The sequence below is a fragment of the Rhyacophila brunnea genome, unplaced genomic scaffold (genome assembly GCF_057557595.1).
Source record: "Rhyacophila brunnea isolate RB1 unplaced genomic scaffold, BYU_Rbru_1.0 scaffold_2, whole genome shotgun sequence".
Classification (NCBI taxonomy): domain Eukaryota; kingdom Metazoa; phylum Arthropoda; class Insecta; order Trichoptera; family Rhyacophilidae; genus Rhyacophila; species Rhyacophila brunnea.
In genome coordinates, this window is record NW_028232859.1 from 58,937,412 (window position 1) to 58,952,652 (window position 15,241).

The window sequence follows — 15,241 nt, forward strand, 5'->3', positions numbered from 1 at the left end:
GCATATAGTATTGGTTCGTTTTTAAATTTGATTAAACCGTGCGTAAACCAAGCCATAGTTAAATAATAGTCAAAAAATAGATTGGTATAGGCACGGTTTAATTAATTTTTAAAAACTAACCAACACTATCTGAAAATTGTTTTCTTAGGTCAATGAAAACAAATAAGTATGACTGACAAAGTTTAGTGTGTACTATTTATGTCGGATATTAAAAGCCTACCTCCACCCTTCGCCACTGATAAATGGGTAGTTTAGATTTTTGTGTTATATAACTACCTACCTCAGACGGTCAAATGGAATAACAGTCTTCAAACTTGTAGCATGAAAATGTTGTCAGCGCCGTAGGCGAAGAACGGTGCTTACGATAACATGTCATAATTATGATTTTTTACCATAAGTCCAACCACAAGTTTCAAATTAAACTTGTAATATGAATTTAATTGCTTTTTTAATAATTCACAAACCGGTGTGTAATGTTTGATTTGTTCACGAGACGGAGCTATAATTTCGGAGATTTCACGAACCGGAGCTGGGATCCGATTTGCGGGATGGAGGTATACCATTATAAAAAAAACGTAAAAAGAAATATAGAATAATATATATTTAGACAATAATCAATATGTTAAAAAATTGCTACAAGATTAAGACATAAGTATTATTAATGTACAATGTACACTAGTGTAGGTACATAATCCTCTGGATCTTTCTTATGTGACCGTGTAGCTCTAGTTATTTTTTTTAATTTGGTACTATTATTTAGGTACTATTATTTAATTAGGTACATTACAGGCCAATGATTTTACACTACATATTTAAAAATTATACTGATTTCACTCGTTGTAATCTCATAAAATACATCGATTCATCATCGTCTTTAAATGTGTTTTTAATTGCGCAAATTTCATAATAAAAATATATTCTCTACGTATCGGGGATAGGTACATAGATAAACACCAAGAATAACAAAGCTTTCATTTATACGCATGTGCGAATGTCAAACGTCATTAACATAACTTACTATTACGAGTTGTATGTTGTATATATTATACAATCGTAGACGAGACGCGGGAAAGCAGCTTAGATAAACTACTGCAACAGCTTGCAGTTTTAACTTCCGTGCCGGCCACCTGTGCGAGAGGAGGAGATTCAAGGTATACCATTTTCCAGCACGCGACAAACAAAATGAAATTCAATCTTATATTGCCTGACATATTCTGACATACTTAATACATTTATAAATCATATCGGTACATCAATCCATTAAATACTCTAACGTGATTAAAATCATGTAAGTCATTTATTATACAATACTATTAGGAAAGAATAATATGATATACAACATAGACATTGAATCATTGAAAAATATAATAATACCTATATGAAAATGAAGCTGGAAAAAATGATGAGGTAGGTACTAGAACAAAATATGTCGAAAATAATCTTCTATAGAATTACCTACTGCCTAAATACATACAATTGAAGCAAAAAAGGAGCTCTGGTCTACTGATTAAGTTAGCAACAAGTGAATTCGTATTACAGGTTAATTTTAAGAGAATATTACACTTTCACTATGACATTCCACAATAATTTCAGTTTTACCAAATTAATGAATCACATGCGTGATTTTATGTGCAGATATTTATAAAATAAACCTTGAATAGATCAAATAGGATTTGATAGTGACGATACATTATATAGTATAATTAAATTCGATTGCAATTTAACACACATGTGTGACATGTGTAACATATTGCCGAATCAAAGCAGTCATTTGAATGTAAAATTTAGCTGTGGAATACTCCCTATCCAATTATAGGTATTGAGCTAAAAGCTATACATTAAGCATTATTTATTTATTTTTAATGTGAATAATGACGTAAAACACAGGTATATGCATACGTAGGTTACATAAACATAGAGACAGACTTCTAATCAAAACGCGAGCCGCTATTTTGTTTTCAGGGCTACCAATAGAAGAAGAAAAACAATGAAGTAGTTACCAATACAACCACATGTAAAATAGTTCGATTCGAACAATCCTTCTATTTAGGTTAAAACACAATTTTAAGCCTCATTGGTTAAAACAATACACCTATTATCTACTAGTATACTACATAATATACCGTTATACAATCTGTAAAATGGCACAGCGGTAAATTCTTAATCATAGATATTCACCTAAATAAACAGAACAATCATTATTTAAACACAAAAATGCACATGAATTTAAAACAAACGAAACGTCTATCATAGATAATAATATATACGTCAATATAGCTACAAAAGATGGCGGCATGTTTTATTACACCGATAATTTAATGCAACGTACATTTTTTCCGTGCCCACCAATTTATCCACATTAATAATGTCTCAGAATCGCTATCAAATACCGTAATACGAAAAGTATTATAGTCTAAACCAGTGGTTCTCACGTAAAATTTAACTGTGGCCGCACAATTGACATTGACAGTTCTATGGATACGTCTGGTGGCCGCACCAAATTTCACTTTTGTTGTGATTTAAAAAAATAAAGCTAAATTTAATTTACTAAAACAATGGATCAATTTATTTATAGACAAGTCCAGGGAACTCAGAAATTATTTTGTTAATAATTGTCCTGTGGATAAGTCCTTTTAATAAAAGGCATTTGAACATTTTAGTATAATATATATATTTATTTAAAAATAATGCAAATGGAAATTCCTCAATACTCCCTTTTCCAATACGAGCCGCATGACTGCTTCTAAGTTTACATCTGTCAACTGGCTTCGATATTTGTTTTTTATGAAGTGCATTACACTGAATGATCTTTCACAATATACAATAGTAGGAAAAATCGACAATATTAATATGTAAAGCAATGATTGTTGCCAAGTCTCTTCTCTTCAATTGAATTGACTTTATTCTCAGAAACAGACTATTTCACACATGATATCATCACAAAAACACATTGATCATTTGAGCGTGGAAAGAAATTTAAGCCAAGTCATGTGTATTCAACCTATTTCATAATTTTATGAATAAATTTTTTAAATACTATTTTGTAAAGCGCTGGTGGCCGCAGCAAAATTCTCTGGTGGCCCCGCATATGAGAAACCCTGGTCTAAACTTTTTGATTTACTTATAAAAGTTTTGGAGTTAAAACGACATCATTAAAAAAATATTCCTGTAGGCAAAGTTCCTTTGAGATGTTAAAATTATTAAACAGCGTATGTCTTTTGAATTATTGATTATACCTACTAGCAGGTTTTCTTCAGCAAACATTTTAATAGGGTTTTTTATTGGTTAAAATCTGTGGAAAATTTTGAATTTCATTTGTTTAAGTTTTTAAGTTTTGTAGTTAAGTTTTTAAGTGTTTAAGTTTTGTGTAAGTTGTGACTGAACATCTTCGTATGCACCTACACACAAAATACTTCGAATGTTTTTTGATGTTATGAAAAACTATGAATCGAGACAGCAGAGCATAGAAACCCATGCACACAACGATGACTGATTTAAACATAGTAACTTCTCAATATTATTATTCTTGTTTATCAATTATCATTTTTTTGTACAATCGTCTAATACAGAATTTTTGGATGTATTAGTATTTTAAACTTAATTTTAAACATCAATATAATTTTTATGAGCATGTCATTTTTATTAAGAGCATGTCATCACAAACGCGGGTTCGAATACTGCTGGGTGTCGTATTTTTTCAAAAATATATTTTCTAGACGTTAAATACTATATTTCTCAAAAGTGTTTTCAAATTATGTATGTTCAATAAAAGATTGTTAGATTCTTAAATCTTGTGAATTATTCGTTGAATAGAAAAAAATAGTTTATTAAATTATTAGCAAGTGCAAGTACGGAATAACTTAATTTGGAGAGATCCTGACACCGGTTACTTATAAAGGTAATATTAATACTTTGGTTTAAATCATAAAAGCTGATTGCCAAAAAGTAACGTAATTTAAAAAGCGAATCGGGGAGTATTTTATTACTGTAATGTAATTACATAGGACACACATAGCACGACTTTCAAAGAGCGCAGTTTCGAATCCTGCTGGGTGTTACATTCTTAAATCTTGTACTTAAATTATTCATTTAAAAAAAAGTAGTTTAATCAATTACTATTATGTGACTACAAGTAGTTACAAATTTTTACAAATAATAACACACTAATCATCGTATTCGTACACATATATATTTTATTAAGTATGTCAACAGATTATTGGATTATGCCATCAGAGTTATTTTTTTTCTTTTGCAGATTTACAAACTACGTAACACACGCCAATGTTACGTGAGATTGAAAGCTTTTAAAATTTACTATTTTTTATTAAGATTACTATCTAGATTCTAGATTCTAGATTCTAGATTATACAACAGCAATCAAAATTACATTATAAACACTCTGTCGTAGTAGGTATGGATACACATAAATATTGCTAAATTCTGTATTCGTTCTCCAAATCATTTTAACAGAAGAATTGTTATTTCGATAGATGTTTTGGCCATGACTCACGAAGAATAATCACAAAAATATTTTCTGATTGATATAAAACCAGGAGATCTCAAGATGAAATCTCAAGGGCAAGATTTTTTTACGTAATTATAGTAGTAACCGCCAGCGGCGTACGGCGACCTCGTCGCAAGAGTACGCCCTTGGGGCATAAACATACAAAAAAACCTAAATTGCAGTCCCATATTTGTTTTCAATGAATTAGATTATTATGCCGTGAAAGTGTGCCGTTTAAAAAGGATTGTGTAGATTTTAAATTAAAAATAATTTACCATACGATATTTTTAATAACTTGAAAACTGGTAATAAAATACCGTGTTCGGAAATTTGTACGTATGCAGTTCGCCGCATCACACTTCACTGTGAAATTTTGTGTCGGAGATATATGGTTGTACATTAAAGACCGTCCGACCTCTTTGGGTATATACATAGTAGGTACTAAGATAAAATTCATGTCTAAATAAAACACGGTTCTTGTCGCTTTACAGGAAGTCAGTGGCGAGGAAATTTGAAAATAGCCGATATACTGGATTATTTATTAGGTTAGGTTAGGTTTTCATTCTAGAAATCATGAATTTTGCCAAAATTGGCTATTAAAATTTAATTAATGTTCATATTGAATTTAATAAACTTGGAGACCGTTTAGTATACGCTCATCTCTTTCTGACGGCGAACAGTGCCACGGTGAAATGTTTTACGTGCAATTTACATGTAACCGTAATACATATTTCATCAATTATTTGAATGGTTTGTTGATTTAATTTAGACTTTTATGTTGCCATTAATCCCGTACGTACTTAGGTACATCTCTGTGGAAATAAAATAATGTCAACAACTTTATCTTTTTGTTGCATTCCATGTTACTAACAATTTTATGCTCTTATGAGCAACGATGGGAAAGTTTATGATCCCCATGTGCGAGTTTTTCAGAGTCCCAGAATTTTCAGCTACGCCAATGATACATAACTACTTTAAGTACTAGATATTTTGTTTTGTCACACTTTTTTCACAACAAACGTTTTTGCGACTAAAATAATATGTATCTAAAATACATTAAGTTGTCAACTTCCCATATTTAACCAACACAGCAAAAATATTCTGTTCAAAAATACTTGAAGGCTATTTTTATTTCAAATAACTATTTTGTAACTATGTTTTACAATAATTATTCAAGGCATAACTACGAGTATATTGTTATGTTTAATTAAAACTTCACAGAAATCGAGTAAATAAGTCCACAATAAATAATATTAGTAGCAACCAATTGAGGTCAACTGTTAAAATTCGACACAAATAGTGGACACTAAGCTTTGTCGGTCATACTTATTTGTTTTCATTGAACAAAGAATACAATTAGTTTGCAGATGGTGCTGGTTAGTTTTTCAAATTCAATTAAACCCTGCCTAAATCTATTTTGCCTAAATCAAACCATAATAGTTTAGGTATGCTATGGTGATCCGACAAAAACAGTACAAACTTTATTAGTTTTACTTATTTGTTTTCGTTGAATTAAGAACACATATTACAGATGGTGTTGGTTAGTTTTTTTTAATTCACTAATATTCTTCTCTCTGTAAGATATGTAAAATTATGTATGGTTTAGTGGCATAATTTTAAATACTTTATAGATAAACGAATATATTTTGACATTTTTTATCTAACACTATCTACATATTGCAGTCTTAGTTCAATAAAATCAAATACGTTTGACTACCAAAGATTAGTGTGCACTATTTATGTTGGATCTTTTCAGCCTACCTCCATCTTTCGCCACTGGTAGCTATCAGCGGCGGCTGGTCTAACATCATGCAAGTGCACTGCACTGCTTGCATTGATGTGAAACATCGTTCAACATCGTAAATCATATTTTCTCTTCATATGTTTTTAATATTATCGCTCACTTATTGTAATGCAAACCATAAACCGATGTGCCCATATTGCCAATCGGCGATAATACAGGAACTATGCACCGTATACGTCATCCTCACTGAAATCGTTTGCGCCCCGGCAATATATTTTGTTTACTTAAAAAGAACCCAACGCTCAGTATAAACGAAAGCCATTATAAAACAACTTAAACCGTGCTAATAGTTTTCGCCATGCGTAAGTTCCAGAATATCGTGCGCCGACCGTGTAAAATGACATCATATTGTTCTGAGTAGAGAGCAATTACATATTTGAATTATGGTTTGTTATTATAGACGCTGCGACGTACTGTTCACGCTCAAATTATGTTTAGTATCATATTTAGCAATCTCATATGTAAAATGCCTGTTAAACTAAATTCAATAGAATTCATTATTTTCTAAATTTAAAATGGGTAAGAAATGTAATACAATGTCGGTAAGATTATTTTGATTTATGTGTACTGCAAATTAAATCAGTGAAGATAAAAATAATTTTAGTACCTACCGCATTTCAGGAAAATTAATATTTCATTATCCTGTGTGTTTTCTAAACGCGAAATGATGTCGGTTATTTATAATAGGTATAGAAAAAAATATTAATTCATGAATTCTAGTGTTAACATAATAAATCTTAATACTATTTCACAAAGTGGAGTTTCATAATAATCATTATTCATACAGTGTACAAATTGCTAAAGATAATGTACTTATATAGAATAAGATGGCTTACGTTAAAAGTAAGAGGTATTTATCTACTATGACAGATGCAATCGTTTCTTAAAACTAATTCAATAAAGATTTAAGTAACTCGCAACATGTTTTATTAAAAATATAAAATATACAGGTAATTTCCCAAATGTCAATAACGTTTTGTCAAATCAAAAATAACGCCGAATTGATTTCATTTTTCAGTAAGGTAAGTTTTCAGCGCACACTCAAAAATTACAATCCAAAAAATCACCGGCCGCCACTGGTAGCTTTATACATAATCATATACAAGCTTCCCCTGTACTACACTTTTGGGAATATGTATGCCAACGTTTAAAGACCCTGCGAGTACCAGCGTGTACAGGGTATTTTTTAATAAACAATATAAAATTAATATAATATAGGATCATATATCTGCAGTCTTTTAATTTTGTCAATGGTGACGTACGGGCTGACAAAAAAGTTTAAGTTTCAGAAGAAAACTAAATACGTACGCGCAAGTACAATCATAATAGGTACCAGAGTAAAGGTCGGACAAATATTTTCCATCATTTTTGTTGATAATATTATAATAATAGTAAAATAAAATTAGATTTTTTACAATTTATTTTAATAATACGAAATATTTCACATTTTACCCGCTAGCAGTAAAAAAACTGATTTATTTATTGTGACTATTTCATAATACCATAATTGAGGAACTGGTTAGAAGAGGGACATAAGAACTAAATAATAGTTTTGAGATAAACGTATTTTAATAATATCTTGATGCTGTTTCTTAAAACTAATTCAATAAAGATTTAAGTAACTCGCAACATGTTTTATTAAAAATATAAAATATACAGGTAATTTCCCAAATGTCAATAACGTTTTCTCAAATCAAAAATAACGCCGAATTGATTTCATTTTTCAGTAAGGTAAGTTTCCAGCGCACACTCAAAAATTACAATCCAAAAAATCACCGGCCGCCACTGGTAGCTTTATACATAATCATATACAAGCTTCCCCTGTACTACACTTTTGGGAATATGTATGCCAACGTTTAAAGACCCTGCGAGTACCAGCGTGTACAGGGTATTTTTTAATAAACAATATAAAATTAATATAATATAGGATCATATATCTGCAGTCTTTTAATTTTGTCAATGGTGACGTACGGGCTGACAAAAAAGTTTAAGTTTCAGAAGAAAACTAAATACGTACGCGCAAGTACAATCATAATAGGTACCAGAGTAAAGGTCGGACAAATATTTTCCATCATTTTTGTTGATAATATTATAATAATAGTAAAATAAAATTAGATTTTTTACAATTTATTTTAATAATACGAAATATTTCACATTTTACCCGCTAGCAGTAAAAAAACTGATTTATTTATTGTGACTATTTCATAATACCATAATTGAGGAACTGGTTAGAAGAGGGACATAAGAACTAAATAATAGTTTTGAGATAAACGTATTTTAATAATATCTTGATGCTGTTTCTTAAAACTAATTCAATAAAGATTTAAGTAACTCGCAACATGTTTTATTAAAAATATAAAATATACAGGTAATTTCCCAAATGTCAATAACGTTTTGTCAAATCAAAAATAACGCCGAATTGATTTCATTTTTCAGTAAGGTAAGTTTCCAGCGCACACTCAAAAATTACAATCCAAAAAATCACCGGCCGCCACTGGTAGCTTTATACATAATCATATACAAGCTTCCCCTGTACTACACTTTTGGGAATATGTATGCCAACGTTTAAAGACCCTGCGAGTACCAGCGTGTACAGGGTATTTTTTAATAAACAATATAAAATTAATATAATATAGGATCATATATCTGCAGTCTTTTAATTTTGTCAATGGTGACGTACGGGCTGACAAAAAAGTTTAAGTTTCAGAAGAAAACTAAATACGTACGCGCAAGTACAATCATAATAGGTACCAGAGTAAAGGTCGGACAAATATTTTCCATCATTTTTGTTGATAATATTATAATAATAGTAAAATAAAATTAGATTTTTTACAATTTATTTTAATAATACGAAATATTTCACATTTTACCCGCTAGCAGTAAAAAAACTGATTTATTTATTGTGACTAGTTCATAATACCATAATTGAGGAACTGGTTAGAAGAGGGGCATAAGAACTAAATAATAGTTTTGAGATAAACGTATTTTAATAATATCTTGATGCTGTTTCTTATATAATTTGTAATAATAATCCTGTATGTAAGTAGGTATATGACGTGTTTCAGTATGTTTACATTTTAACTAATATCGCCACATATAGTGGGCAGATAGAAATGGATTTAGGTGATTTTAAAGACTAGAGCTTCCAAACCGGTTGAAACCGAAACAGGCTAACCGGGTAACCGCAGGTTTCTAAACTAACCGAAAACTGGGTAATTTTACGCAGTTAACCGGCTAAATTTTTGGTAAGTATTTGTACGAAGAAAAAAATAGAATTTTGTAAAAACCACTACTCAGCGCGGCATGACAAACATGAGATTTAATATTACCTACTAATTTTGTTTACTGTGGTATGTGACTTGCTATTTTTGGTAGTATCTTTTAGCAATATTACATTAATTTATTTTCAAAATGTATCATCTCAAATATTATGTGAATATATTTATAGATAACTATAATATGCTATTTAATGGAATAGTTTCATAGATATTAACATTAGTTACAACTGGAATTGTTATAATTAGGGAGCCGACGATTGGAGGATTGAAATAATCAACTTCAAAATTGAATATGAAATTATAAATTCTACATAATTGTTTTCAACAACCTGTAATTGAGAATGATTCTCAGATGAAAAAATAATGATTGCTTCGTGTTTTTAACGTACTTACTATATTTATAAAACAACTATTATAATAATATACAGTGGCAATGAAAATAATAACGACATCTTATACGTATATAATGTACATATAACTTTTCATATCAAGTAGTTACTTGTTTGAATTCTGTTACGCGCAAAAATATGTACTTATAGTTATGTAAACTCGAACACGCATTATTTAATTATTATATGTCACTTGCATCTACTCGTTTCTCAGCATCTCAATTATAGTTAGAATTTGACACACAGGTCAATAATTGCATTATCACTGTTATCAATAAAAAATCACTAACATAGAAATATTGTAGTACTCAGAAAATAGAGACATGGATCAAACATAAATTTATTAAACTATACACACCAGCTGTTTTGTAAGCAAGTTACGTAATTTTAAATATTAATCATTCATTAATTGAGTTTAATTTTTAATCATCCATATTTTTAGTCACTGTTTTCAAAAACATAACGACTGCTTAATCTGCAAGCCAGCTAACTGCAATTTTGACCGACAATGACATTTTGATCGTATTTTATTACACGTTTTGCATGTTTTCGATGTTCCTATTCCTATTCCTAAATAAATAAATAAATAAATGCGTTATCGTTCTTCACACAAAACAGCCAAGTGCAGGTGCTAAATTTCCAATATCATAAATGGAACAACTCCTTTCTTTATATTAATTTTAAATGCTAAAATAATGTATTAATTCATAGTGTAACTTATTTGCTAAAAAAATCCAAATGTATTTTTGGAATCGTTAAATTCTACTCGATAGTTAAATTATTAAGTTTTTTTCTGTTTTTTCTCCTTCCCGACCAATTTAATTTGCCCAATTAAGCAATCGATAAATTAATAATTGTTTATTAATTTAAAAATACTCGTAGTCTATTACACAATATATTAAGCTATTTTGGAAGATCTGATACCAGTAGGTACCTAATTATTATTCTTCGCACAAACTGCGTATTTAAAACCAGTTTTTTTATTGCTTCTTTTAAATTGTTTTCTTTAAACTAAAGTGCTGAAGTTTTGTCACTGCTAGATGCCTAGATACCATACCATACGTTTTGGTTAAACATTATTTTCTACAACCACTTCGCGATAAAACGTTTCGAAAATTGACACTTACAACTTACTATATTCAAGAATTAATTAATAAAGTATCACCATTATCAGTGATATACCGTAGGTAGGTACATATTGTAATATACTTTTTTGCAAAACGTATTATACGAGTGTATTCTGATAGTCAACATAATTAATAGACAAAATTACAGAAATGAAAACAATTGAATGTCGGTGTAACTAAATACAAATTTTAAATTAAGAAAAAAATCAATTATAGTTTTAATATGAACCATCTCTACAATATAATATTATTCACTATCAACACACTTACACTGAAAATCTTCCTATATCAAAATCCTTTGAGGAATGGTTTTCCGTCGGGCTTCCTTTGGTCACTGATTCATTCACCATTTTGTTATTTTTATAATTAAAACTGTTCCAAATTAACTTTTAATTACGATTACACGCGCTGTTGATAACGTGTTATATCATTTGCGATTGATACTATGCGAGATAGCATGCACTGTGAATCAACGTCTCGCCAACCCGGCAGCCGGTTGAACACTGAAACCGACAGTGTTTGTTATACTATTATAAACCACAAGGTATAATGCACATGGAGATTGCTTTCACCTGATGGATCAAACCAGGTAAAGCAGGACCGTTTCGAATGTTGATCATATGACAGCGATGAAGAAAATTACTTAAGACTTATTTTGGAAAATAAATTTTAATTATGACCATAATACCATATACTTACCACATTAGTGCGATTTTTTTTTAAATCAACAATAAATTATGGTCATCGTGATAAAAATAACTAGCGACACCTATATCGAATACCTATCACATTATAAATGTCACTATTAGACAAGTAACGAAGGATCAGTCTTATAAATCATTCCTTCGTGAACATCCTGAGCCATATGCTTGGAGGTTATCCAAAACCGCTAGTCTCGCAATATTATCCAGTCTACGACGAACAATTTGTCCGAATAACTGCATCTCTTACATATTATCGACAGCAATTCCTATATTATCTATATTTCTCACGATGATTGATGAAAGATAATCGAAGCTGTATTTTGTATGGAAATTGACGACACCATCCAGCGGATAATTTCCAAAGAAGTACGAGTTAAATGATTATAATATTATTACAGTTAAAAAAAAAATTATGAATTTTAAATAAATATTACTTAGCAATAATTAGTAATTTGGACAATAAACAATATTAAACTATAGGGTCTATTTTACTTAATATGCAGTATTTCACACCACCAGTTTAAAATTTACTTTTGACTTACGTACTTTTGACCAAAGGTAAAGTGTAAAAATGCTATCAAATGGGTTTTTACGTGATATTTGACAAAAATCGACATTTGTCCAGTTGTGGATTTAAATTTAATTGGTCATAAAAATCGAGGCAGCGTGAGAATACAATAATTATTGCCTACGGGCCACGAAAATGTAAAAACGGCCCTGAAACTGCATTTTGCCGAGGAGTCGCGATTCGCTAGCTTGCTGGACAAGGCCAGCACCGCGAATACGATGTTCATCTGGATTAAATAGTAGGTATTATGCGTTTAATGTAATATGCTAGAAACCCGTTGTACGATTATATTGACTATTTATATATATACATTATATTGATTATTAATCAACGAATTTACGAAAGTATGTTTAATCGTAATAATAAATAATAAGTAAGTATATCATTTTTGAATATAATATAATAATTTCTATAATATACGACTAAATATCAAAAACGCTCAAATGGTTTAATACCATAATTAATATTTTATTACACGTATATGCAGTATTTTCGAAATATGTTTATATAGAACCATTCCAAAATCAAAAAGCCTTATTTTGATATCCACTCATTTTATAGAAGATTTTTAAATCGTATTTTTATTTAATGATTGCTACATAATATTATAACATAATATATCGGAATAACTCAGGCGCCGTGAGAATTTGAAAAAATGTATTTTTTCTTCCTATATAATATGATAAATTTTCATTCAGTTTTTTTTCGAGCTTCGTTAGATCTAATAATTCCAAGGAATTGGAATGGGCAAGGTAAACAACCTGCTTCAAAAAATTTAAATGCAATACATCAGCATTATATCGAAGGGATTGGACCAACTTGCTGTCATGTGATGGTATTATTGGTTCAGCAGAATAACTTGGGTGCACTCAGAAATTTTTAACTGTTGACTTATGAAACATTTTGTATTTAGTTTTTTGGCCTCTAAGGCTATACCTCAGCTGAGGCAAGGTCTAAAAAGATCGTGACTAGGCGATGCGCGGATTGCGGGTCGCGGGTGCAAATGACGCATGCCGAACGAAATATAATTTGTCATAAAAGTTCAACATGTGTCCTTTTTATGTTATATTTATTATTATATTCGTAATAATAATAGTATATTCATTGACATGTTTTCTTTTGTAAGTACATACGTAAAGTTTTTTAGTCATCTTTACACGATTTAAGAATATTTTCATCTGACACCATGACAAAACGAATCGACGTGCAGACATTTCGACTATCGCTCTGCGAATGGCAACGCGGCCGTAATTTCGTTCCACATACAGTTGAAAATTATTTGCCGTTTCACTTATGTATGCTCTTAAGACTTGCCACCGAACAAACATGCTTGGGAAGTGGGCACGATAAATACAGAAATATTCCACTACACATATTATACCAAATTTATTTTTAATAAGCAAATAGAAAATCTCACACCACCCAGCATTTCCATATCAGAATCTGAATTTTAAATTCAAGACCGTCCGAAAAACAAATATCATAATAGGTATTTCTATCACCTAATTGTATTTGAAGTAAAAAATATAATTATAGATTTTTCAAAACACAAACGACTGCGATAGTCTGACAACGTGATAAGTAAGGGTGAAAAGAAAAACAAAGTCTGCTTGAGGCATTTAATGTCCACCAATAGCTGTAGTGGCTGAAAAGAAGAAGAAACTATATTTTATCTTCTTCTGTTTTCTATAATGATGCTGTTAAGAGTTATCATTGATGATGAATGGAAAAAAAGACGATACGTTGTCTTCTTTGTTGATTATAACCGAGGAATGTCGGCATATTTCTATTTGGATCCTACATTAGCTGATACCACTTACCTCTTGCTTCAGTGTTCATACTAAATTACTTACTGTTAGCTTTATTATCAGATGTTACGGTGTTCATATGGCCTGTTTTTTAAACACTTTTTATTCGAAAACTAAAAAAAGTGGTAGATGAGTGGCGGATTATATTTTTGGCGGTGTCAGTTTATAAAATACCTAGTATAAGTATACGATAATGACATAAAATTACAGCATAATTCAGTGCTTTTCAAACTTTTCCATTGTTTTAAAGTATTTTATTCCGTTAGTATGTAAACGCATTAAAAACAACACTTAGTAGGGTGAATGAAGTCTCGAAAATCTTCGAATCAAACTAGCTACCCTCATTTACTATTGATCGTTAAAAATTCCGCAAAACCAACTTTGAACATACTAATATTTTATGGAAGTGGTAGTAAAGGGAACGGATTCGCTGAGTTATATAATGAAGCAAAGGATATTCATTCTTTCCTCTAATCCAAAACTTAATCACTACCATATTATTACTGACAAAATTTGTTATTCTTGTGTTCGGTTTCAGACTAGATAGAGTCTTCTCTGCCGATGTAAAGTTAAATGGAGAATGGGTCTTGGATCCATGTTAACTTTTCTACGAGTAATATTACTTCTTGAAAGTATTTTTATAAACACTTGCTAATCTAATATTGAAAACAAAATCAGTGGAGAGATAAAAATTTGTCGCGGTGTACGACAGGGGTGTATATTGTCACCTCTGGTATTTAGCCTGTACGCGGAAACTATTTTCAAGGAAGCGTCACAAGTAGAATCGACAGGTACCTATGATGGTTAATGGGAAACCCATTAACAATATCAATATACGATATGCCGATGAAAACTATCAACGGTAAGCATGGCTGAGTTCAAAAACACTTTTACAATAAAATGAAAATATATCGATTGGTGTTTGGCCAAACAGAGGAAGGGAGGTGAAGTCATTTCCGACTTAGTAGTGCCTGCGATAAAGGAGTAGCATTATACGTTGAAAATATATTTCAGTATAAATAAAACAACCACTGACGCATACAATTCAGTAGTTTATAT

The 15,241-nt window shown here is 30.5% G+C and overlaps 1 protein-coding gene across 4 annotated transcripts in view; it reads right to left on the bottom strand.

The window, feature by feature from the left end:
- LOC147072611 (epidermal retinol dehydrogenase 2-like) overlaps nucleotides 1–15,241 on the bottom strand; it is a 70,450-nt gene that overhangs the window by 34,426 nt on the left and 20,783 nt on the right. The window contains exon 1 of one of the 4 annotated variants that reach the window (XR_015070625.1): nucleotides 11,373–11,607. The exons of 2 other annotated variants lie outside the window; for them this stretch is intronic. Coding sequence is in view for 1 of the 2 variants with exons in the window: in XM_085947013.1 (XP_085803139.1) it covers nucleotides 11,373–11,452 (80 nt within the window). In the remaining variant the exon portion in view is untranslated. Of the gene's footprint in view, nucleotides 1–11,372; nucleotides 11,608–15,241 lie in introns of those variants that run through there. One more of the 4 variants, XM_085947013.1, reaches the window with a different exon arrangement.